We start from the raw sequence: 26,494 nt of genomic DNA on the forward strand, positions 1-26,494 counted from the left end.
GTGACCACGCCTATTGAAACAAACACAGGGAGAGCCGTGGTGCTCAGCCTTCAGGGTCACCAACATTTAGAGAACATCAGAAGATATTAATCTTCTCTCCAAAAAAGCACACATAAATACAACATTTTTAAATACACGTTCAGGGGGCTTTAGTCAGCAGTTCTGAAATGGATCCTCTATGAACTACTGATTTTTAAGGGGCATAATTTATATATTTATTTATTCCCTTAGAAATTTTATTGATTTGAGACATGTGACATGTATTCCAACTACCTCATTTTAAAAGACAATTGTTTTTAAGAAGAGCTTTTTAGATTTAGGTAATAGATTTGTGTAACACATATACGTATTTAACTTCCTTAGTGTTAATAGGATTCTCTATTAAAAGATGAAGCTAAACTAGTTCATACATGTTTTTACTTAGATTTGGGACATAGGAATTAATAGGGGCCATACACTTGACATTCATCTGCTATATAAAATATAGCTTTATTTTGCAAAATGCTTTCCACCCTTGATTAACATCTTATTGCCTTGTAGGTATGGAACACAATCATTGATTAATCTAATATATACAATAGGGAGAACCGTAACTACAGATTTACAGATTGTGGAGGTAAGTACTTTAAATATTATGAAATACAATGATAATTTGGAAACCACTTTTTATGCAATTTGGACTTGCTAAAATTAAAAATAATATGCTTATCTGAATTATTACATTCTATGCTTCTATTGGTGCTGTATCACTGTGAAAGAAGTGTTTTTAATTGTATCCTCCTCTGAAATAAAGATCACCTGTTCATGGAGGGTGGCACTTCATCCTTTCTCACCTGAATGCAGGGGACTCTGGCCCAGGGTTCCCATCCCAGACCGGGCTTCCCTCCATCCCACCTTTGCCATCACTGCCAGTCATTGCCCTGTTCCAGAGCTTCAGTAGCTTTTCATAGTTTTTCAAAGCAATTTTGAAATCTTGCGATTAGCACATGAGGCCCTTCATGATCTGGCCCCTGCCTTACAGTTTGGCTTCATTTTTGCTCACCTCACCACTAAGTGTCAGAGAGCAAGAGAGACAGACAGACACCCCTAAACACGTTTCCTCTAGCTATACTGTACCACTTACAAATTTTCTTGAATTATTGCATTGCTTCACATTTTCTGGATTTCAGAAACACTCTACCTTCTGTCTGGAGAACACTCCTCATCCCTGTTCCTGGCTGGATAATTCCTAATCATCCTTTAAGATCCTGCTCCTATTACCTATTCTAGGAACTTTTTAATGAACTGATTTTTACCCTCTCCTCGCCTATGCTTTCAAGTCATCCTATGAATATATTTTTACCATAGTGCTTACTACATTATAGTGTAATCACTGGTAAATATGTCTACCCCCATGAGGCTATAATGAGCTCCCTGAGGACTGAGATAGTATCTTAGTTTTGTCTCTTCTCGGTTCTTACCATTACCTGGCTTTGCTTTCCTCTAGGCTGAATTTTTCTTAGGCAGTCTTTTTCCCTGTGGAGAGAAGCATAGCTCCCCACTTATATAATCCTCAGCACTCTCAGTTGCAGAAGGAAGGATACTTTCTCACAGCTTCAAGAGTTCTTGCCCTGAAAAAAAGCACTTTGGTTGGTCCTACTTGGGTCAGATGTAGCAATCACTGTGTCCAGGGGAGATGGAATACTCTAATTGGTCTAACCAGGGTCATGTGGCCACACTAGGAGACAGCCCCACCCAAGTCACTGGCACTGGGAAGGGGAAGGGGTAGTTCTGGAAGGAAAAAGGGTTGTAACCAGAAAGTAAACAAAGCAGGCAAAAGCAAATATCTACAAAAAGATACATTCACACAAAGTAAAACAAGAATACAATATAAATACAACCTCTACACACCCAGTAGCATAGGTAAAATTAGAAAGATTTATGGTACCAAATGGTGGCAAAGATATGGAGCAACTGGAACTCTTTTATCCTGCTGGGAGGAATGTAACATGGCACAACCACGTCAGGAAACAGGCAGTTTTTTGAAATGTTAGCTGGAAACCATCTAAATGCCCTTCCATAGGTAAATGAATAAGGAAAAGTAATATATCCACATAATGGAATACTATACTGAAATTTTTAAAATTTGTGTAGCAACATGGATGAATATCAAGGTGATTATGTTTAGTAAAAGAAACCAGTTGCATTCTGGGTAATGCAAATGGATCTATAGTGACAAAGGGCAGATCAGTGGTTGCCTGGGACAGAGAGAGATGGACTGCAAGGACCCTTTTTTGGGGTAGAGGAAATGTACTTGATTGTGTCTATGGTTTCAAAGGGGTACACAGTGGTCAAAATTCATTGACTTTTACAGTTTAAGTAGATCTAGTTTATTGTACATAAATTAAATCCCAATAAAATTGATTAAAATTAAACACCAGGGCCTGAAACTATGTTAATAAGAACAAGAAGAGCCTTTGTAAATAAAGGTAAATCAACTCTCCCTTAGCAAATAAACAAATACGTGTGTAGGTCATAAAGGCCTGAAATATGATCCTAAGCAAAAAAACAGAACAAGTAGACAGTCATATCATTGTTATCATGAGAGAAGGAGAACTGCTAATTCCCGAAGAAATGATCTTTTTTTGAGTTTTGGCCTGCTTAAGGCTGAGCTGTCAGGACCTGATTTATCAGGTATTCCCTGGACAAGGGAAAGAAAAGCACATTACACCCAGAACATGCTGGTACAAAAGCTCCGCGAATCAAGACTCAGTGTGTGTTTCTATCTTCTAAAATTCGTTAGTTCAATCTTTGCCTCTACAGAATCTAGTGAAGTTTTGTTAATGAATGAATAAATGAGGTTCGTATAAATTTAGCAATCTTTAAAGTTTCAAAACTCTAGTCACTCACAGCTTTTCGAAATTGCAAAAATGGATTTAGCAGTAAATTATTGCAATTTAAAAAAATAAATGAATTAGCTAAGATGAATATCCTCGTCAACAACATCTTAATGTCCAGCAGTCCTGCTATGCTGCATCAGTTCACAGGATAGTATCTAAAATAAATAATAAAAAGGAAAGTGAAAATGAAGTCATTTGTCTCCCTCGTCCCTCTCCAAAGGCACAATTTTCAAACACCTTCTGCATCTCTGGCTCTGGTTTTTATGTTCCCCCTCCTAGACATACTCTCAAGCACACGTGAAGGCCACCTACAATCCCAAACACCACCGCCACTCCCCTCCCACCACTACAGGAGCCCAATCCTGGGCACACTATCCGTGACGTGGAGTTGTGGGCTGTTGGTTACCACCTCCGAGCAGGTGTGAGAAGGGAAGAAAGAGTGGGGGAGGATTGTTCCTGGCTCTTTAACTTACTTTTCCCTAAAACACTTCTTTTACATTTTAATTAGGCTTGATAGCACTATTACTATGCAATTTCGAGTATATTAGGGTTGAAGTGAGCTGTTGTGAGCTGGAATGGGCATTTTCATCTTATGGCTATAAGTGTTCGGAGTTCTAATCCACTGATACAAAAAGAGACTCGGTAAAATGAAAATTGAAAAAACTTATAACTTATTTATATTTTGGAATATAACTTATTATTCACTTGGAGTCTGACTTATACACAATATTGCAACAAATGTTCTGATAACTGAATGCTTGACCTGACCCAATGAGGTAATTCAGCCAATGTACAAATTCATTATCTAAGTATTCTCAAATAAAGAATGACATTTGTAAAGATGCAAATATTATGTACCAATTTTGAGCTTCGGAAGTTGCAGTTTCTTTTGAGATTTTAAAAAATTGGGTGGGGTTCACTGTATCTCTGTCTGCAAATCTTAGAGAACACTCTATATGCATTCAGTAAATATTCATTGAGACTCAATATGTGCTTTGGGAATAAGGCATAGTTTCTGCTTCATGGACCTTCCTGTCTACATCTGCTTCTTTGGGGTAGGTGTGGTGTTCATCACATTGTCTCAGTCACAGTCTCCCCAGGGACACACAACCTAGGAGTATACCTTTCTACTCATTCCAACCATCATCACCAATTTACAAAATCATGCTGCTACTTAGCATTTAGACATTTATTTTGTCCAAATGGGAAGTTAGATTGCACTGATCATCTGTCTCTCTGTCCTTCCAGCTGCAGCAGTTTTTCAGTAACATGTTGGAGGAACACCAGAAGATCAGAGTTCATGCCAACTTACAGACAATAAAGAATGAAAATCTGAAAAACAAGAAGCTAAGTGCCAGGATGGCTGCATGGCTAAGGAGAAACACATAGCTTGTGGCTATCTTTCAGCACTCCTCTTGCATATTATAATGTAGTTTGTTCACAGTTTTGTCTTCCAATACTTTGTGCGTCTGGAAAACCACACATTTTGTTTGTATTTCAGTCACATTTATTACTCAGAGTGCCATTCTTCTCATATTGTCATGTTTGGCCCTGAGGTTGGGTGATTGCCGACAATTTTGCCAATGCTGCTGTATTTCTGGGAAAGATGTCACTTCATGTTGGGTTATAATCCCATGGAATTTACTTTAAATGTCGTATAAAAACAAATTCACCTAAGAAAGTCTTGCTTATTTTGTTGTGAAGGCCAGTGGAATATAAAATCAATGGCATTAATGAGGAGCACATTGTTTGCTGAGGAAAATAACAGTTTTTCCAGGCCCTAGGGTTTATTTAGTTCAACATTGAAGATTGAAAAGACTAAGGAGAAGATAACATGACAATATAAAAAGACAGAAACTCAAAAAGTATATTCACTAGAAGACAGAAGAGTCAAAGAAAAGCAAGTTGAAAAAGAAAGAGGAGACAATTTAACGAGCCCTAAAGGCAAGAAGTGTGTCTTCTCCTGCGCATTTCTCTCTCCCACAGTACATCCTGCATTGAACCATGCGTTGCTGGTTACTACACTTTATGGTGTCACAAAAAGACAAATGATTGTAGGATCCATGGAAGTGCACTTAGGCTTGCTGTGGTGGAGGCCATAGAGGAGATGAAGGCTCTGCTCTGAAGCTCTTGATTGTGTATTCACCGGTGGGATGGACACCCTTTCAGCCTAAGCGTACGAGTGAAAACAATGATATCAAAAGACAATAGCAAGTATGGGCTACTATTTAGGGCAAAAGGAATCTTGAAATGAAAGAAACAGAACTAAAAGGGTAACTGGAGCATAATCCTTACAGTTTTGCACTCAGGGGATTAAGTTTGAAACATAGCGTCTTTTGGCCAAATTGAACCTACTTGTAATGTGGACCAACTTACTTTACACGTTTTCATCAGTGCCAATGTATGGAATTAGCTTAGTTTTCTCATGCTTGATTAAAACAAGACAACTAAAGCTAATCATTCCTCTTCTAGACTTTGTGTATATGATTTAATCTTTTATTTTATTTTTATTTTTGTAGAATGGGGGTAAAACTACAAATCCCCACCTCAGGGTGATATTTTTAAAGATTAAGGAGTATGATATCAATGAACAGTCTTTAAAGTTGTTACATAAGCTCAAAGCAATGTGATCTAAGACTTTTTTCCTATTTCTTGTATAAGTTAAGGCAGCCATAAATGAAAATACGAAACAAACGTTTGCTTTTATATTTGCTTCACAAGAGGATTCTCTCTGAGTGTCAGGGGAGGCTGTGGGACTTCACCACGTGGACAAACGAAAGCACAGGCTACTCAGACTTGGCCACAGGTCATAGGTCAGAGAATTTTTTCTTCAAATGTAGAAATGTAAATTTTCAGCAATAAAATATCTGCATGCCTTCAAAGTGTTGTAGGTGAGATACTTTCCGGTTTTTTTTTTTCTTAAACACTCTTTCTATATTTCCCATATTTCCTCTGATAATGAATCTCATCTTTCAATAACTTTGTCTTCACTTGTCGTCTCAACTGCTTTTCTCTTCCTCCTCTTCTTCTCTGTCTTAGTCCATTTTGTGCTGCTGTCATAGAATACCTTAGACTGGGTAATTTATGAAGAACAGAGATGTGTTTCTTACCATTCTGAAGGCTGAAGATTCCAAGGTCGAGGGGCCTGCATCTCACTAGGGTCTTCTTGCTGTGTCATCCCATGGTGCAAGGCAAGAGAGCAAGAGAAAGAAGAGGGAAGAGGACTGAACTCATCCTTTTTATCAAGAACCCTCTCCCAAGACAACTAGCCAACTCCCATGATAATGGCATTCATCTATTCATGAAGGCAGAACCTTCATGACCTAATCACCTCTTAAAAGTCCCACCTCTCAACATTGCATTGAGGATTAAGTTTCCAACACATGACCTTGGAGGGACACATTCAAACCATACATAGCTCTCTCCTCTATTTCCACTCCCGTTCTTTCTCTATCAAGCTCCCTTTTCCCTTCTTCCCTTTTCTCCTTTCTCCTCTTTCCAGTAATCTCTGCCTTCCTTCTGCCTGGTTGTTCTTATCCTCGCTCCTTGATCTTCCTACCCAACTATGCTCTCAGTCCACCAAGTGTGCTTTGAGGCTGACACTCAGGGTCAAGAAGGCTCTGATGCCTGGTATTGGGTGATGCCAAGAACTACTGATCTTGCCAAAAGAGCATGTAGGCTGGTCTCTCCAGACTGTTAAAAGTTAAACTGAATCCTATTACATCTTAGCTTCTGTAGTAATTAAATAGTGCTGAAGGCGTTTCTCCAAAATCAAATGCCCAAATATTTGATTAATAGTCTTTCCTCTAAATATGGGGAAAAAATGGATGATATACCATTTTTACTTACTTGGATGAAGCTGGTTACTTAAGCACTGCATTTTATTATGCTTTACCTTATACAAACTATAAAAACAAGTAATTGTTGATTGGTTTCTGTGATAGCAATAATGCAGTAATAAGTCAGGGAGTGGTACTGAGGCTGATTTTCTGTGTGGCATAAATACTTTATTAACCAATAAAAAGAGCTTATCTATTAGCACCCCAAATATAAAACGATTTCCCTGACCCAGTCCATTTATTGTATACCTTTCATCTTGAAAATAATTAACAAAATATACAATATAGTCATGATTTTTTCCAATTTCATTATTCGAAATTAAATTTTTTCTCACAATCTTATGCTTTTTTTTTTTTGCCCAACCCCATTCAGTGACTTGCCATTGTTGATTTTAAATGAAAGAACAGATGCCTTAGTGTGATGTTCAACATCTTTTGTAATTTAGGTCCCTGGGACCAATCTGTATAGCAATTTATTCTGGGGAAGACATGAAGAAGTAAAGTGAGATGAGATTTAAAACGTAGCTCGTCTTAGTTACTTTTCCTGTTTAATACATTCTTTGCTCCAATAAAAGCTATCTTTTTCTCATCCAAACTCTAGCAGGATTACCATGTTCAAAGCAAAGCCTTAAGGGATGCTTACAAGTAAATATAACTGCCTCCCCCACACAAAGAATGATTTAGCACAGTTAGCAGCATTTGAAACCATACATATGTTGCCTTTGGCTCATTCTTCTAATTCAACAAGATTTAGCAAAGGTAATCTCTACAACACATATATTTAGGAGTTATTTGGACTCTTCCTCTTCCTTTCCCTTCATAAATAAGTCAGTCCTAGAGATGAAATAGAGCAAGGTGGCATCTGAACCAGTGGGAATTGAGGGGGAGCCATGGTGGCCCGTGACCTGAAGTGGGCTTAAGAGTTTGAATGGGGGGAAGAAACAATCCACACAGACAAGGGGAGATCACAGTGGGATATCAGAACCCAGACAGGGTGAATAAGGTTACCACATGGTGGCAGAGGGGGTTGTGACACGGTGACTTACAGCCCAGAGAGGGTGAGAAGGGCATCTAATGGGCATCCTCTTTACCTTGTGGGGTAAAGAGGATGCCCATATGTTGGAAGGTGACCTAGTATGAGGTATCAGAGCCTGGGGAGGGTAAGAAGGGAATCCACATGGGGAAGGACAGAGGCAGATATAGGACGGGGGTTACCACAGCGTTACGGGTCAAACAAGAAAATATATCCATGATAATAGGATCCAGGCTTCTCACTGTTGGAGAAGGGAGTTACAGATATTCAAACGAAGGGAACGAGAATGAACTGTTCTGGTATGGAATTGAAAGTATGTGTGTGGACTTATGGTTTTCAATATATAGATAGATTTATAAGTATCTGTAAAGTATGTAATAAATAGCTGTAATATGTGTAGATATATTTTGCTCTTTATCTGTATATACATAGATATAGATATATTTTTTTGCTGTTACTTTTAGTGGCAAAAACCAGAATTACTTTTGCACCAACTTAATATATCTATATATGTATCTATATCATCTCTATCTATATTTATATAGAGATAGAGAAAGAGTAAAAGTAATGGCAAAACCTGCAATTACTTTTGCACCAACTTAATGGATTTAGACTCTAGCTTCCCTACTGAGAGAGTGTAGCAGCAGCAACACCTATTTATGGGCTGAATGTATCCCCCAACAATTCATATGCTGAAGCTCTAACTCCCAAGGTAATGGTGTTTGGAGGTGAGGACTTTGGGAGGTATTTAGGTTTAGATGAGGTCTTAAGGTTGGAGCCCACATGATGTGATAAGTGCCCTTACAAGAAGAGGAAAAGACACCAGAGCATTCTCTCACCCTCCGTGTGCATGCACCAAAAACAGCATGTGAACACAGAGAGAGGAGGCGGCTGTCTACAAGCCAGGAGGAGCGCTCTCACCAGGAACCAAAGCTGTCGGCACCTTGATACTGGACCTTCCAGCCTCCAGAACTGTGAGAAATAAATGTCTACTGCTTAAACCACCCAGTCTATGGTATATTGTTATGGCAGCTCAAATTAAGACAACCCGAATAATGAGCAAAGCTATTGGCCGTATCTTGGCTTCTAGATGCCATGCTCCACTAAAGAACCCAAAGTTTCTTGAAGAAATGGCTGATTTCAGGGCCAGGACAGGAAAGGAAAGGGGCAATTAAAAGTGGAACATCTTTTGAAGCAAAAAGCAAGGAAGTAGTAAAAAAATAATTGGGACATACCAAATGGGCACAAAAGCTAGCTTGAAGGGAACCCCACTGGCCAAATCTGGGAAAATTTGAGAATCATAATAATAAAGGCAATAAGGGAATAAAATAAGAAATCATGAGCTAAATAACAATTAAAATTTTGATGAGGAAGGGTATTTACATAATTTCAAAGTACTTTCCCACAAAGTACAGTTGAATAATGAAGGCAAAATGAGTAATTTACAGTGGAAAAGCCTGGCAGATGTCACCTTAATTAAGTAATGAATTCCAATGATATCCCATCGCAGTGGAATAAACAGAAATTTTATTTCATTTAATAAGATGAAATGACAAAACTACATCGTTACTTTTGTTATAGTTCTAACAAAGCTGCATAACATGAATCTAGTAATGAAGAAAAAACAAATTGAGGGACATGCCACAAAAATAATATCCAAGTCTCAAGGTCGTGAAAGTCAAGGAAAGACAGAGGATCCATTCTAGACTGAAGGAACTAAGAGACATGACAACTGAATGTAGTGTGTGGTCCTGAACTGGTTCCTTTCACCATAAAAGACTAACATTACTGGGACAATTGGCAAAACTTGGATGGAGTCTGAAGATTAGATGCTATCATTGTTAATTTCTCAACTTTGATGGCTTGTTGTATTTATGTAGAAAATATTTTGGTTGTAAGAAATATACATCAAGGAGTGAAGCAATAACCTATTGATTCAGGAAAAAATATTTTTATATTAACTCCAGCTTTTCTATAGGTTTCTGAATAAATTAAACTTAAGATAAATAAAAGAGTTATTTGTTACTGGAACTGCAATGCACTTTCATTTCAAGTCACTTTTTTCTTTCAAATTTGGTAATGACCAAATAGCCACAATCCTGAAGTTATCTACTAAGCATTTTAATAATTATGCCCAAGTTGGAAATTGAAGTTGTCCGAAAAGACTTAATTTCTTGTTTCAGTCAACATTTCCCATCTTCAACCAGAGGGACTAAAAACTAAAAATTTTAAAATGTATTACTCTAAATTAACAAAGCTATATAAATGAAAAATAAATGTAAGTCATTACACTTTTAAATAAAACTTGTTTGAAACTTTCATATAAAAATCTGTAGCATTTATACTTCCAAAAGTATTAAATCTTACAATTTCACTAAGACTTTTGGGAAGACTTTTACATATACATGGGTGAATCATGTAACTTGAAATTATTATGCCAACAACTTGACTTAGTCCATGTTACAATTATAGCTAATAATATTTTACCATTTTATATAATCAGTGATGAACAGTACACGTCTAGAAGTATAGTAAAGTAGTCTTCCCTTAGCTGCAGTTTCATTTTCCACAGTTTCAGTTACTCAGGGTCAACTATAGTTCAAAAATATTACATCACTACCCTGTGTTTTGGGGCCACTATTAAGTACAATAAGGGTCACTTGAACACAAGCACTGCAGTACTGCAACAGTTGCTCTAATCGCCAAGGTGACTACGTGGTGACTCATTGCCATCCAGTGGGCCGAAGCAGGGCAAGAGATTTCATCGCACCACTCAGAACAGTGCACAGTTTGAAACTTAAGAGTTGTTTATTTCTGGAATTTTCCATCTATGTCACAATACCTGTGTTATTGCCCTCACTTCATCCCATCACGTAGCCATTTTACCATTTTACATCATCATAAGAAGGGTGAGTACAGTACAATAAGATATTTTGAAAGAAAAAGATACCATATTTGCATATTTTTAATTACAATATATTGTTATAATTGTTCTATTTTATTGTTAGTTACTGTTGTTAATTTCTTACTGTGCCTAATTTATAAATTAACTTTATCTTAAGTACATATGTACAGGAAAAACCGTAGTGTATATAGAGTAGGATACTATCCACGGTTTCAGGCATCCACTGGGGACCTTGGAAGGTAGCATATAATTCCTGATACATAGCTATGTATTCTGAGTTTTTTGTTGTGGTGGTTTTTGTTTTTGTTTTTTTTGAAACAGGGTGTCACTCTGTCAACGCAGGCTGGAGTGCAGTGCTGCCATCTCCGCTCACCGCAGCTTCGACTTCCTGGGCTCAGGTGATTCTCCCACCTCAGCCTCCTGAGTAGCTGGGACTACAGGTGTGCACCACCATGCCTGGACAATTTTTTGTATTTTTAGTTGAGACGGGGTTTCACCATGTTGCCCGGGCTAGTCTTGAGCTCCTGGGCTCAAGTGATCCACCTGCCTCAGCCTGCCAAATTGCTGGGATTCCAGGTGTGAGCCCCCACACCCGGCCTGTAGCTATGTATTCTTAATTGTTACACTCTAGTAGAAGTGAAATAACAACTCTCTGCTAGGTACATATTACCACCTCCTTTTACTACAGGAAATCTCCGACTTACCGTGGTTTGAGTTACTATTTCTTTACTTTACAGTGGTACAAAAGTGATACAAATTCAATAGTAACCATACTTTGAGTACCCACAGAGCTATTCTGTTTTTTTCACTTTCAGTGTAGTATTCCATTAATTACATGAGATTTTCAACATTTTATTATAAAATAGGCTTTGCGTTAGATGATGTTGCCCAACTGGAGGCTAATGTAAGTGTTCTCAGAACATTGGAGGTAGACTATGCTAAGCTATGATGTTTGGTGCATTAAATGCATTTTCCACTTACTATAGGCTTATGGGGACATAACTTCATCATAAATTAAGATAACCTGTAATTTTTTCATTGAAGAAAATCTAACTAGATGAATAAAATTATCTTGATTTGGGTGGTACAACATGACTTCAAAATTCTAAATGGAATTTAGAGGCACAGAATGAAAAATACAGGTAGATGTTATCTATTCTATTTTAAAAATGTAGATCCTTGGATCAAGATTTTCAAGATAATAAGTTGCAGGCTTTTTAATAGAAATTCTTTCTACCCAAGCTATATTCTTAAAAGTATATTATAACTTATTTTGTTTGCTAAAAAGTTTGTTTCGTGAAAAAAAGGCTGTGTGTGTCTATTTAAAATAGAGTATATGTTTGTGGGAATGGTGTGTATGTGAACACTTGGCTGTCCTCAGCTGAACTGTGCTTTCATTATTTTGATTGCCGTGGAAAAGAAATAGCAGCATATAAAGGCTTCCTCACTTTCTTTGCTTTCTCTCACAAACAATGCCAAGCAATAAGATGAGGCTGTCACCTTCTCTGCTCTCAGGCTTCTACTGAAAGTGAACTATTTTGATGACATGATGAGTCCTAGACTCTCAGGATTCACAGATACACATCAGAGGATTAAAGGGGCTCTAAGCATGGGGTTTGTGAGAGTTTTGGGTTTTCTATCCTCTGTGAAATGATCACCTTGTCTTTGAAAATAGTTCTTTAGTGTTAGTATGTCTTACTTGAGATCAACACAGGCGGTTAGTCCCATCATTTCCTTTGGGTAGGGACAATCCTTGGTGATGCCAGGGCTCTCAGGGTTCATTTAGGAGATTGTCCTGAGAATGCCCCGTAACAGAGAATAGCTATGGTTTCTTCCAGAAAGTGTTCCTTTGACTTGTCAATAGTGAGCAGGAGGCCTTTCTGATCACTTAGCACTAGAGGGTGGCCTCAGTATTTATGAACTCCTGTGAGAGGGCGGCAGGATCAAAGTACAAGTAGTAGCACTAGAAATGAAGTATTATTTATTTCTTCACAAGGTTGCTGTTTTCCTTCATTTCCCCCAACACGTACCCCCATTTTTAGAGAAATGTTACCTCCTTTTATAAATAAGTTCAGAGAGAAGTTTTGACCTGCTCAACTAGAAGTAGCACAACGAAGCAGGGAAAAGCTGTGGTCAGCAGGAAAATTCTGCTACCTGCTGAGTGTCTTCTGTGGGTGATATACCATACTGAGCTATGTGCTATATATGCCTTGTCTCAGCCTCAAAATACCGCTATGAGGCAGTGTGTCCAGTAGGCTTCAGTTAGAAAAACAGAAACCAGACTAATTTTGTTTGTTTTAGCAAAGAGATTTCAATGTTAAGGATTTGTTAAACAAGTATTAGAGAAGTGAAAAAACAAAAGAAGAACCCCAAGTTATAGCTCAGGAACTAGTTCTCAGCCTCAAAACTGGGGAATAATGGGCAAAGGTTAAAGTTACTAGAATGTAGAAGTTTGGATGAAGGAGTATAAGATTTTTGTTTTGTTTGATTTCACCCAAATCTCAGGGTCTCTCTCCTTCCCAACCAATGTTCTAATGCTTGCACTTGAGCCTTGGCAAGGCTGTGAATTCAACTTGCGTTGTAATGATATATTCCACAGAGCAGCTACAAAACTTAAGAGACTCTTTTACAGCTGCCTTAGAAGTTTTCTGGTTCTCTGATCATGTCTCAAGCTGGTCATTTTCATCTCGTAAGCACTCCAGTGCACACAAAATAGCTATCTCACCATATGATCTTCATAGTGGTTAAACAAAGCAGCCAGTTGGTCCCAGAAGGCACTTGCTTCAGTAGGTACTTCATTTGTAATCAACCACAGGTGACTGCTGGTTAATCGTGGGGGTACTAGGAGTCAGCACTGTATTCAAGACCAAAGCCATGATCAAGCCTAAGCTCAGAATCTTATCTTGAGAATCTATTTCCTAGAATTCTCTATAGTTGGTCAGGAAATTGGAAACCAAATCGGCTTTTTTGACTGAGAACTGATGGCAAGGAATTGGTATTGGAGAACCACAATGACAAAAGAGTAAGGCTGAGAAAACATCGAGACAGTGCTAGAAGCTAGCACTTCTAGGGTAGGGGTAACAAGGGAGGAGGTGGAGTTATTAGAACCTAGAAGCTGGTGTGGCCACTTCAGAATCTCAGAGACAGGGCTCAGCCCAGCCAGAATCCAGACCTTAAGGAGAGGGTCAACTTGACTGGGGCTGATGCCTCAAAAACTCAGAGGAAATCCCCTTGGAGCTGGACTCAGACCTCTGAGGAGCAGGCTCTCGCCAGCTGCTGCTGGTATTTCTGTGGGGAACACACTAAGCTGGTCTGGGAGACTGAGGGAAGAATCCTGAGAACTGGAATTCAACAGCCACTGCCAGAAGGAAAAAACATTGCTGAGGTGATACCGACAGAAACTGGAAGCAAACAGGAAGGAGTAAGCAAGCCCCTTCTTTCTCTTCCAACCTTCCACGTCCCTCAACACCCCTGTTGGCAAAGCTGGCAAAGCCAAAATGTGGTTTACACAGTCCGAGTCCTAACACCACAAAGCAGAGCATTAAAAGGTGATTTTGGAACTGAGAGACAATGGCTTACTCACCAACTCAGGTCAGTATAATTGTTCTGATCTCAACACGTGGGGAAATAGGGGCTTAAGGCGCTAGCAGAAGCAGAAGCTAGAATTTAAGACCCATGCGCTCTATTGCCAAACCCCATTCACCTTTGGGTTTTCCTTTTATTTATTAATTTAGGACATGGTTAAGATACTATTAGCCCTCTGAGAAGCCTCTCTGAAAGCTTTTAAAACACATACATCTTTCGTAGACCAGAAATAATACTGTGTCAAGTGGGGAGCTCCTGGAAATAACAGGCAGTGCTTCATATAGAAATGGATGTCCAAAACAATGGAAAATTTCCGAGATAATTATTACAAGAATAGTTAAATTTGGACTCGTTCTGACAAGAAATTTTAGGTAAATCCATTTAAATAGATTGTTGCATCTACTTTGCAAACATTATTTAGACATATTTTTAGGGGCTTATGGAAGCTCTAAAATGACTAGCTTCATGCTGTCAAGTCACTATTTGTTTGGGATTATAGTTGCATTGAAAAATTATAGAATGTGCAGGAATTACAACCTAAGGATATTTTATTGATATAAATAAACTTTATTTGCAAAAATATAACCTAGAAATACGCTTACATGTCTCCTGAAACCTCACATTAGCTGAAATGCTGTTTTCTGTAGTTTCCATAAACCATTGTAACTATAAAACAGATTTAAGTGAATCCAATGTTTAAAATATCAGAAATTTAATATATCATAAATTCCAGTTTCAGATGTCAAATTTGTGAAAACATCAGTACTAAATTTATTGATGCATTTTGAATATTCTTTTTGATGTTTTCCTTTAAAGGCAATTAAAGATTTTTTTTTTTTTGCTTTTTATATGTTTTTCCATTTTTAATTTGCAACTCTCCTCCTCTGAGCAGCCCTTTTCTCAGCAGTAAAATGAAACCACTGCATTAGGGGTTTTCTCTAGGGACGTCTTGGAAGTATTTTATGGTTTCCATAATTGTTGATTAAGTATAGCCAGTTCTTGACTGTCAGGTACAGGGGGTGGAGCTACTCTGGGACAAAGAGAAGGCCCAGCATGGCTCTTGCCTCCCATCCCATCCCCTGCTTTAAATAGGAAAGATTGACTTTTGTTGGTTTCACACATTGAAGTTTATTTAGAAAAAAAATGGTAATAACAATGTTTGAAAACACATGGACTATGTGGTCTCCAAAGCCCTCACCAGATGTGACACCGCATTGACACACAGCTTGTCTACTTTTCGAGAATGTTCTCTGTAGTCCATCTTGCCCTGCAGCCTCTGCAGGTCCCACACATCCTGCATATCACAGAGGCCCCTTCCTTGTCTCTGAAATGACTCACCTTTGACTATAACAGAGATAAACGAATCATACCTAGTGGAGACGAAGATTCTGGAAGCAGTGTCCATTTTGGCTGATTCCTGGTCACTCAGATACATGCCCTTCACATGGCATTCTTCAAGTAGCAAGAGTTGTTTTTTTTGTTGTTTTTTTAAACTGTTTTAATTCTGGATTAGGGGTTTTGTGCCATCTGCTGGACATAGTTATTTCACACATATAAGAGAGTTCTACATTATTCTTAGAAGTATTTTTAAAATATTAATACCCTTAAAAATTGTGAAATATATGCTTATTATAGGAAATGGGTAAATATAGGAAATTATAAAGTATAAAAAATCCAGAGATACCTACGATTACTATCTAACTGTTTTCTTACCTCCAAACAAGAATGTACTTTGTTTGGTTTTAGTTTGTGGTTTTTATTTTAACACCAGTTTGAGATAAACACTGCACTGATGTAGGTTATAGCAATAGCAGGAAGAGGTAAGTTTCATGGAGAGAAAATGCTCTCAGTCACTGTTGTGTTTGTGAACCTTAAGGCTTGCATTGCCTATCATGCACAGCAGGAATCTTATGCTCCAATTTAACAGGGCAAGGTAGGAGGAGAGGTAGGGATGGCAGAGTGGGTTAGAACCTGAAAAAAAAAAGTGCCTTATATTGCTCAGACTCCTGGGAAACAGATCACTAAGTTACTATTCACAGTGAAAAATGTGCCATTGATCCTTTCTATTAGTGGGTATGCATGAGTACCAATGTCCTAGTTGCTGTGGCAGATGATGCCATAGAAATGAAGAAGTCATATAGATCCTGCCTTGAAGTGGGAGAGGTCTGATAGGGGAGACAAGTGTGTAAATAACTATGAACAAGCTTGCAAACATAGAAACAGAGGTGCTTATTCTAATTGGGCAATGGGGATGATTACACAATGGTGATTTTAGACATACACTGGGGAAAGCGTAAGTGGGTCCTGGAAGTGGGAACATTCTAGCACTCTAGCTAGAATTTAATGTCAGGCTAATGGAAGGATGCGGTGACACTGAGGCTGGGAAGGTAGAATTAGGTCATGTCATGCAAGGCCTAAAATATCATGCTGAGGACCACAAAGGACCACAAAGGTTTTGGAGGACACAATGCAGACAAGAATTTTAAGGAGAATAACTTCAGCAGTGAAGTGTGGAGATTTAAAGGACTTAAGGCAGGGTAACTAGGTTAGGTTAGAAGTTGGCCTGGGAAACATGGGGTGGGGAGGGCGGGTGTGAAAAAGATGAAAATTCAATGCACTGAGGAAATAGAGCACATTCTGAAAATCATGTTCTATGACTAACTACTTCTAAAAAACAAAATTTGGACCCAGTTGTGAAAGAAATCTGAGAGCAAATACATGTTTCTGTGGATCTTTAATGGGAGGCAGAACCTTCCAAAATTAAGTGGCTCACCCTGAGAGGCCAAACCTGTAACACTTTGTAATTACAAGCCCCAGACAGCCTTTCAGGGAGTCCCTGGGGCCCAGGGGTGGCGGAGGAAATGAAGCAGAATGAGGAAATGCACAGACAAACCGCCCTTGCTGTCTGGTGGCAGGGTGGGGGAAGAAGGTGGGTGGCAGTCAGCTCTGCAGTTACTGGTCTTGATCCACAAGAGGACAGGAAACATTTTAGACTCAGTTGTACCCCAGGAGGGAGTGTAAGCCTGGGGCAGAGGGTCAGGTCCTGAACAGGGTTTGGTGGGAAGGCTCCCAAGTCAACACACCTAACGACTTGCTCTCTTAAACTCATCCATTCCTGACCCCAGGCCCTCCTCCTATCATTCTTCAACAAATAGGTGTCTTGGAAAGGATGGCCTTCATGCAAAGATCACAGATTAAACAGAAATAACCAGAATGGGATCTCTACAAAGGTACCAGGAAAATCAAATAGCTGGTAAGGGACACATAGAAGAACAAATATACTATAAAGCAGAACAAAAGACCAAAAAAACTTCTCCATGGAACAGAAACATTAAGAAAACACTTCTTCTTTGAAACAAGTGATCAAATCAAAGATACAGATATGATAAAAGGAGAGATGATACAAAGCTGGGCAGGCAGGGAAGAACCTAATGAGATTTATATCCCGAAATGCTTACATTAAGGGGAAAAAAAGAATGAAAACTAATGAGCTAAACATACCTCTTAGAACAACAGAACATCAAAATATACCCAAAGTTCTTAGAAGAATATGACATAGAAAAAAAAAGAAAGCTAAAACTTAGTTCTTTGAGAAGATGAGAAATCTCTGAGAGAAAAGGTACAAATAAACAGTATTATGAATACATTAGATAATTACAGATGCTGCAGACATCAGTGATAACATGATGATATTATGAACAAATTTATGCCAATAAGGTTGAAAACTTAGAAGAAATGGTTACATTCCTAGAAAAATATGATTTACTAAACTGTCTCACAAATTTTAAAACTCTTTACATTCTCAGATCTGCTTTTGTAATAATAATGTGTATCAATCTTCCTTCTTAACAAATATGTTTCCACAACATTATTTTAATGACTACTTCATATCACATTATTTTGTTTTGACTATTAAGTTGCTGCCAAACTTTTTACTCTCCCAACTTAGCAACTCGACGCCTAGGAATTAATACAAGATTTACTCTTGTAGCTAAATTTTTGCGAAGATACTTTATCTTTCCTTAGAATAAATTTCCCGAAGAGGAATTGCTGGGTGAAAGATAATGTGTATTTTAAAGCTTTTGACATATACCAGATGGCTATATATAATTTCTATTATAGCCATTTGGTTTAATCACTTCTTTAATGCCTTCCCTTCACTCCTGTTACATACCAAATGGCTATAATAGAAATTATAGAATTTATATAAAATAATAGAAATTACAGCCATTTGGCTATAATCGAAATTAATAGAAATTATAGCCATGTGGTATATAAGAGGAGTGAAGGGAAGGCATTAAAGGAGTGATTAAAGACTGACGGGAAGGCATTTCTGGAAAAGAGAATAAAGGCACATTTAGGTACAGCAAGAACAAAATGTGTCCTAAGACTGGGACATAGTGCACGATATTAGTAAGTCAAAGTAGTAACACAATATTAGCATAATAGTTGTGTTAAAAGTAATAGTAAATATAGTAATAATAGTAAAATAAGGAAAATAATTCTTTTAATATTAAACAATTAAACTGAACATTATTTCACTTATAGCACTCTCTGTTTCAAATTAGAAATTGTGTAAAAAGTTTTTATGCTGTTTGGGAGGCCAAGGTGGGCGGATCATGAGGTCAGATCAAGACCATCCTGGCTAACACGGTGAAACCCCGTCTCTACTAAAAATACAAAAAAAAAAAAAAAAAATTAGCCGGGCATGGTGGCAGGTGCCCGTAGTCCCAGCTACTCAGGAGGCTGAGGCAGGAGAATCGCATGAACCCGGAGGTGGAGCTTGTGGTGAGCCGAAATAGCGCCACTGCACTCCAGCCTGGGCGACAGAACGAGACTCCTTCTCAAAAAAAAAAAAAAGCTTTTTATGCTGTGCATCAAAAAACACAATAGAATATTTTTTAGAGAGGTTTTAGTTTTATAGCAAAATTGAACAAAAAGCACAGAGTTCTCATGTATTCTCTTGTTATCCCCCAATAGTTTCCCTGACTATTACCATCATGCATTAGTATGGTACTTTTGTTATAATTCACGAGCCAATATTGATAAAGTTCACAGTTTATATTAGGGTTAGTTCTTTGTCTATTATATTCTGTTCTATGGCTTTTGGCAAATGTATAATGACATATATCCACTGCTGAAGTATCATACAGAATGCTCTCACTGCTTTATTATTATTTTTCAATATATAAAAAATATGTACTTATTTACTGGCATATAAGCCATGCCAGTTCTACAAGGAAGTTTTGGGGGAAAACACTGAAGTAGTTTTTATCCTATTTTTTTGTTTTGTTTCTGTTTCTTTGTTTTTTACATTGTTTTAATGATTTTCCAAAATGGAGCTGCTGGAGGTCCTGAAATTGCATAACTCTGCTTACTCTCCTCTCTGTTGATTTTATTTCATTTGCCTGCTAGTCACTCCATTTTTGTCACTGGGAATGATATTCATTAGAGTCTGTATACACACACAGAAGCTACTGGAGTGCACTTTGAAGTTTAGCCATGTCAGAGCCTAGACAACCCCTGACACCCCCACTAGAGCCCTCTGAAGTCTGTAGACTTCTCCTACCTTCAACTCTTGCTCACAGCAGCTCCAGTCACTTAGAATGTCCTTCTCCCTCCCTCTTTACCTGAGTTTTTCCCTGTGCATTTTTCAGGATTCACTAATTGGCACCTTTCTAGTGAGTCTTTTTTAAAACAAATTTTTTTTTGAGACAGGGTCTCACTCTGTCATGCAAGCTGGAATGCACTAACTCAATCACGGCTCACTGCAGCCTCAACTTCCCAGGCTCAAGTGATCCTCCTGCCTTGGCCTCCTGAGTAGCTGGGATTACAGGCATGAGCCACTATGCTCGGTTAATTTTTTTATTTTTTGTAAAGACAGGGGGTCTCACCATGTTGTCTAGGCTGGTCTCGAGTGTCTGGGTGCAGGCGATCCTCCCACCTTGGCCTCCCAATGTGCTGAGATTACAGGTGTGAGCCACAATGTCTGACCAGGAGTCTTTCTTGACGCCTTGATTCCCAAGGACAGCACACTAGTCCCTCCGCTCCCTCTGCCCCTCTCAGCTGCACAGTGCCTTGAGTACTTGTGATGCACATCTTGTACTTATTTGATTACATATCTTCTTCTTTTAGACCTTTGAGCACTTTGAAGAAAGGAACTGTGTCTTATTTGTCCTTTTATCATTGGCACATTGTCTAGCTCATTAAGAAGTACTTATTTGAAGGGCAGTGTGGATAGATACCCTTGAGTACATCCGGTGATGGAGCCACTGGTCCCGGCTCAGGTCTGTAGTATTCTATATCAGTGCAATCCACTTCTGGACCCCCATGATGACTCCCACTAGAAAGTGTACCTTTTCAAAAATACAACTCATAACACCTTCACAGTAGAACATCAGCTTGATAAAACAGTAACCACAGCAAACCAGAAGTAATAGTACCCAAACAATAAGGGCTATTCTTCTTGGAGCCTTTCAATTAGAGGATTGGAGCAGCCCAGTGCGAGCTTGTTCAGTAAGTGCTAAGAAAGATGCTAACAGCTTCAGGAAGATAAAGCTAGAGAGTTTCCTACTGTAGCCCCTCCCTGGATACTTGTAACTCCCAAAGCCAGCGACTTTTTAATTATTTCATAAGCCACACCCTATATCATATAGAATTTATTTAAATTACTTGGCTACATTAAGAATTTTCTTATAATCCTTCTTCCTTACATGAAGGATAGTATCCTATAAATACTCTTTGTATTCTGCTTTTTAAATTTAACAATATATTTTGGAAATTGTCTTATGTAACTCCATAGAGATCTCCCTTACTCTTTTTTTCTTTTTTTTACAGCTGCGTAGTACTACATGTACTATGTACTATAGTACTTGTGGATGTACCACAGTTTTTTCAACCACTCTCCTGTGTATGGGCATTCGAATATTTCATAGTTATAAACAATGCTGCAATGGATAAGCTTATGAGTTGTGTCACTTTTAAGTACAGAGTATATTCCAAATTAATATACAGATAGCTAAAAACTGGGTAAAATAAATTTAGTTTGGTGCAAAAGTAATTGCGATTTTGCCGTTGAAAGTAATGGCAAAAACTGCAATTACTTTTGCACCAACCTGATAATACCACGCATAACTCATAAGCATGAAGGTTTTACTTTCCGAGAACTGAAGGGTAAACTAAGGAGTGTTTTAGTATGTGAATCCTTCATTTGAAAAAGCAACCAATTTTACATTACATTCAACTTATTCTCTAAGAAACCTGAGAATATCTGAAGATGAAAAAATATAATTTTATAGCAAAAATCATGTCAGAAGTTCAATAATTTCTGGACTTGCAAATTTAATGAGGTATTATTACCTTTGAAAAATACTCTTCAGTCTTTTAAAAGGAAATTATCTTTTAAAAAGTGACATAAAGTTCTCCTGAAGATTTATCAGTTAAACCATTATTTCAAAAACTACATTAAGTGTTGCTTGAGAAACTTGTAAATAATACAGGATAATTATTTTGTATGACTTAGTTTCTTACTTAAATTAGAAAAATAAAAGGAAGTAATGTTCAGTGCCATGGTGCACTGCTATTTCTTGGTACTTTAATTTTAAAAAAACCTTTCAGTTGGGACTTTTCTTGGTTGGTTACAAACCTTATCTTTTAGAAAATTTTCCTCTGTCTAGTTTTAAGAGCATTACTACATTTGCCCTCAGCCCTTGATGTGTTTGTTGTGTTTCAGTGTTACTGTAGTACATTAGCAAAACTCCCTTCTCCGGCTAATTGTCTAAAAGCAAAGTCAAACATTGGCCAAAGAATTTATTTTGTAGGAAGTGATTGACTGTGGAACAGTCTGGTAGGATTTTTACAAGCTTTGAATTTTATCAATCTGGAACTGGCAAGATGGAACACATTTTTAATTATGCAAAATTTGCTGTGTAATCTCAAAAATATAGCAGTGGCTTAATACATAAATGTTCAGGTCAAATATATTTATTCTGGGACCACCTTAGGATTTTTGCATCATTGCCAGATGGGTTGCAAGCTCTTATAACTGAAGATTTTGTTTCCTTTCCATGTTCTTTGCAGTAAAAGTAATTAGTAATGAAATAGCAGTTTTTACCCTATAATTCACAAGTGAACAGAGCAAGTATTAACCTGCCAGTGAAGTGGGTTTTAATGACTCACAACATAATATCCAAACCCTGGTGGTAGAGGACAAAGTTTAGAGGGTGGTAATTTAGAGATTAGTATATGTCTTAGACACCGTTTATAAACATGGTTTAGTTTTCTCTTGGGAAAACAGCTTTTACTTAAATGGTTTTAACACTGAAGAAAAACATTATATATATATGTGTGTGTGTATATATATATATGTAGTGCTATTAGTGCTATTTACACTGAAGTACAAAATAGCAAAGGGGACAATTTGGTATTAATATTAGTTAAACTTTTGAAGTTGACATATGACAATAGAGTAAAAACTTAACTCTAGATTAACCGATTATTGTGAATGGAAGATGAGAGAGAAGGTAAACTCTCATAATCGATTTCATGTGATTTTAGAATAGAGTCATGGTGGAAGAGTGAGTTAACATTTACATCCATCCCCTCCTTCATTTTCTACCTCTCCTCGTCCCAGCTATTATTATACAGCATTAAACTGTAGAAGCACCTTTGAGGCCTTCTCATTTTCCCTTGAGGGTTCTATGGTTTCTCAGCAAAACAAAGGAAAGAAGGCAGTACAGTTTTCCTTTCTTTCCAGTAGTCTTTCCTTCCTTTTCATCCAACATAAAGGTATGTGTTCTTTCTCTTTACCACCCTACTAGTTTGTCTTCACGAGGCAACTCACATTAAGAAGCAGGGAGTAATAGAACTGTGAAACTTCATCATTTGGAAGGCGCACCTTTACAAATGATGCATCCTAAACCTGATGCCCTCTGAGGCTAGTAGAGAAGGAAGAGGCAAAACAAGCCACATCATGTAGATTCTGAATATATATTGCTATATTCATGTGTTATACTTAAGAGTGAAAGACAATTGGAGTTCCTTTAATTCAGTGTAAATGAAAATAAAAATAAAAACTAAGAAATGAGCATAATAGGGCCATTGGGATTTGGAAGAAAGAATCTCCACACTTAAATATTTGAGATGAGTGCTTCTGAAGGATGTTTATCAGGAAAATGCTGAATATATTTACCAGGATAATGCTGAAAATGGCACAGTATTCTGGTCTCATAAAATAGTTTCCATCCTTTTCCACTGTCCATTGGTGGAGGAGGATAAACAGACAGGGTTGGTTTTTTACAAATCTTAAAATTGCAAGAAATAATTTGAATGTATAATTCAAGAGATCCATAGTACAAATAAGGTGTAGTAGAGAGGCCCTTTTAGATGCTGATCTGTCAGTGACCCAGACAGGCCCTTTAAGGGAGTTGGTTTTAAAGCGATGCCAGATGGTAGCATTCGTGGCATTAGCAATAGCAACTAAGTGGTGGCATTGTGTTCCACAGATGATGAAATTCTCTGCTGAGTACACTTTCAAATCATTTTAAATGTACTGTATGTATTTTCACGTTGTTTCATATTGAGCCACAGAAGTGTGTGTGTGTGTGTGTGTGTGTATGTGTATGTGTAGGAAAATACAACCACAAAAATATCGCTAGGAATCTGTGGATATTGTAGATAAAGTTGCTTCTAGAGCATTAACATTGATTATCTAACAACACTCTCAAAGGTTTAAATCAAAGTTACTTTTCATTCTAAAGGACAAATGGCAGTGGAGATTTTTTAGAGGTTATTGTCTTGTGGTTTTGAAAACAGCTGAAACAGCTTGGAGAGGGCAGCAAGGGAATGACTTAATTGACCACCTGCACAGGGGTCCTTTCTCTCTACCAGATATGCCCCTGGTGGGATTGATTCACCTGTCAATTATCTCAGCGACCCAAAAATTTAGGAAGTATAGGAACTCAGACTAGAGACGGAATGAGATTAAATAGCTTGACTCTCGTCTTGTATATATGTGTGTGTATCTTTCACTTCCAAACATATTCCAAGAGATGTCTTACAGATAGTGTCCCTGAATAAGTGGCATTATCTGCTATGAGTAAGAACAGAGACCAACTTTTAGGCTAGAATTTAAATGGAACGTTTCCTGCTTTGATAATTTGCTAGTGTCCGTAGGGGTAATGATGGAAAAACACTCTTTCTACCCCATGCAAGACGCAATCAACTGCTGTAAACTCAACTCTACCTGCCACAGCATCCTAAACAGAAATGGAAGTGATAAACATATGAGTCATTTTGCCTGGAGTGCCCCTCAATGACCTGCGCCTCAGAGTGAGTGTGAAGATAGAGGTATGGACCTGGTGCCATTCCCTCAAGGGATGTGGTTCCTGAGGCCTCCACACCTTGCCAGGGTGTGGTATTCTGAGGCTTAAAAGTAAACATCGTGTATCCACCATGGATAATTCAACCATCGTGGCTCCTATGTATAAGCCAGCTGCTTCATCTGATGCTGACCCTAAGGAATGATAATCTGTTCCAGCGCTAAAGAAATGCCTGGCTGTGTTGGGTTATTTCAATGTAGCATTTTCTGAAGGGATTTTCAATGGTAATTTCGTCTGCATATGACTGCTATTGACTTAACTGTGTCCTCTCCAAATGCATAATTGAAGTCCAAATTCCTGCATGACTATATTTAGAGATAGTGCCTTTGGGAGGTAATTAAGTTTAAATGAGGTCCTAGGGTGTGGGCCTAATCCGATAGAATTGCTGGTCTTCTAAGAGGAAAACAGCCTCTCTTTCTCTGTGTGCATACCAAGAAAAGGCCCTGTGAGGATTTAGCAAGAAGCAGGCAGCCTGCAAGCCAGAAAGAGCCTGACCAAAAGCTGACTCAATTGGCACCTTGATCTTGGACATCCCAGCCTCTAGAGCTATGAGAAATAAATATCTGTTGTTTAAGCCACTCAGTTTGTGATATTTTGTTATAGCAGCCTGAGAAGACTAATATAGTGACTTTCTTCAGAATCCAATCCTGAAGTCAGACGTGGCTCATGTGCCTTAAACAGGAGACTTTTCTTTCCTAGTATACCCTTTGAGTGTTGCGTTACTGAAAAAGAGCTGAAGGAGTAAAACTTGAGATTAGTTAAAGTGCATCCTTTCCCATTCCTTCCCCAGGCTTCTGTGTAGAGATGGTAATCACCAATAAAATAAATCTTGGAGCAGTGTTTTATCCTTAAAAGGACATAGTATTGGGGGTCACCTAAATCTGAGATCCAAACCTATGCATCCTATTAGTATCTTTGTGACTCAAATGACTCTTTCTGAGCCTTGGTTTGCTCAGCTGTAAAATACAGAAAATTGTACTGCTTAGGTTCAACAAGGTATGGACAGCTGTATAGAACTATGATTGGCCAAAGAATGTATGATCTAATGCTAATAGACCGAGTGGGGAAACCCAGCAAGTCCCTTGTCTCTACATTCTCCCTGGACTCTCTGAGCATGTGTTTCTTCCTTCTGGGTATAAGGCAGGACCCTCTCTGGAATGGGTCTTATGACCTACAGTCAAACAAGGTAAGTCAGATTTTGATGATTTCTTTATGGTCAGTTTCTACACAGATAGGGTGGAGGAAAAGTTAGAGTAATATTTTAAGGTTTTATGGCTGGCCTTGGAGAAAAAGGGTGCTGGTTTCTGTAACCCACCTTGGGGAAGAGGAATTCTAGCTTCTATGGCCAGCCTCAGAAGAGAATGGGACTGAGAGATAAGAGGGCAGAAGACACAGAGAAAGTTTTGATTCTGAGGCTATTTCTGAAACCTTCATTTTGAGATATTGCTTTTAAAACTTTGACTAGCTCTGCTCTAGGAGTCTGATGCTCGGGGGAGCCTCTTCTCTTTGTGTTAGAACACTTTATGGCTCTTTCATAGGCAATCTGACACAACTTCAGAACAAATCAGTTTATTAACCTGATTTCACACTTTTCGTATCCCCATCAAATGCAATAGCTTAGCATATATATGGCTTCTAGCCTGCTTGAAGATGAGCATCTTGTATAGTTTAAATGATCCTGAGCTGGGAACTGTTGTTTCTCATCACCATCATCAGTGGAGATGGTGGCAGTAGGTTCTCCCTGCCTTTTGGCAGTTCTTAATCTTATTTTTGTGTCACGAATCCATTTGGCAGACAGTGATATCTATGGACCATTTCTCAGAATGTTATTTTTAATTGTAAAAAATAAAACCTGTAAGTTAAGAAAGGAAACC

At 38.2% G+C, this 26,494-nt stretch overlaps 2 protein-coding genes across 2 annotated transcripts in view; both read left to right on the forward strand.

Moving 5' to 3' along the window:
* Nucleotides 1–5,761, forward strand: part of LVRN (laeverin) — a 67,805-nt gene extending 62,044 nt beyond the window's left edge. Inside the window, exons 19-20 of the mRNA XM_002815800.5 lie at nucleotides 541–616; nucleotides 4,128–5,761. Coding sequence (XP_002815846.1) covers nucleotides 541–616; nucleotides 4,128–4,268 — 217 coding nt within the window. The 3' untranslated portion in view covers nucleotides 4,269–5,761. The remainder of the gene's footprint in view (nucleotides 1–540; nucleotides 617–4,127) is intronic.
* A 4,691-nt stretch (nucleotides 5,762–10,452) lies between these two features.
* The window catches only part of ARL14EPL (ADP ribosylation factor like GTPase 14 effector protein like), a 34,884-nt gene continuing 18,842 nt past the window's right edge, over nucleotides 10,453–26,494 (forward strand). The window contains exon 1 of the mRNA XM_002815802.5: nucleotides 10,453–10,660. The gene's annotated coding sequence lies outside the window, so the exon portion shown is untranslated. The remainder of the gene's footprint in view (nucleotides 10,661–26,494) is intronic.

Source organism: Pongo abelii, chromosome 4 (assembly GCF_028885655.2).
Source record: "Pongo abelii isolate AG06213 chromosome 4, NHGRI_mPonAbe1-v2.0_pri, whole genome shotgun sequence".
In the NCBI taxonomy this organism is placed as follows: Eukaryota; Metazoa; Chordata; class Mammalia; order Primates; family Hominidae; genus Pongo; species Pongo abelii.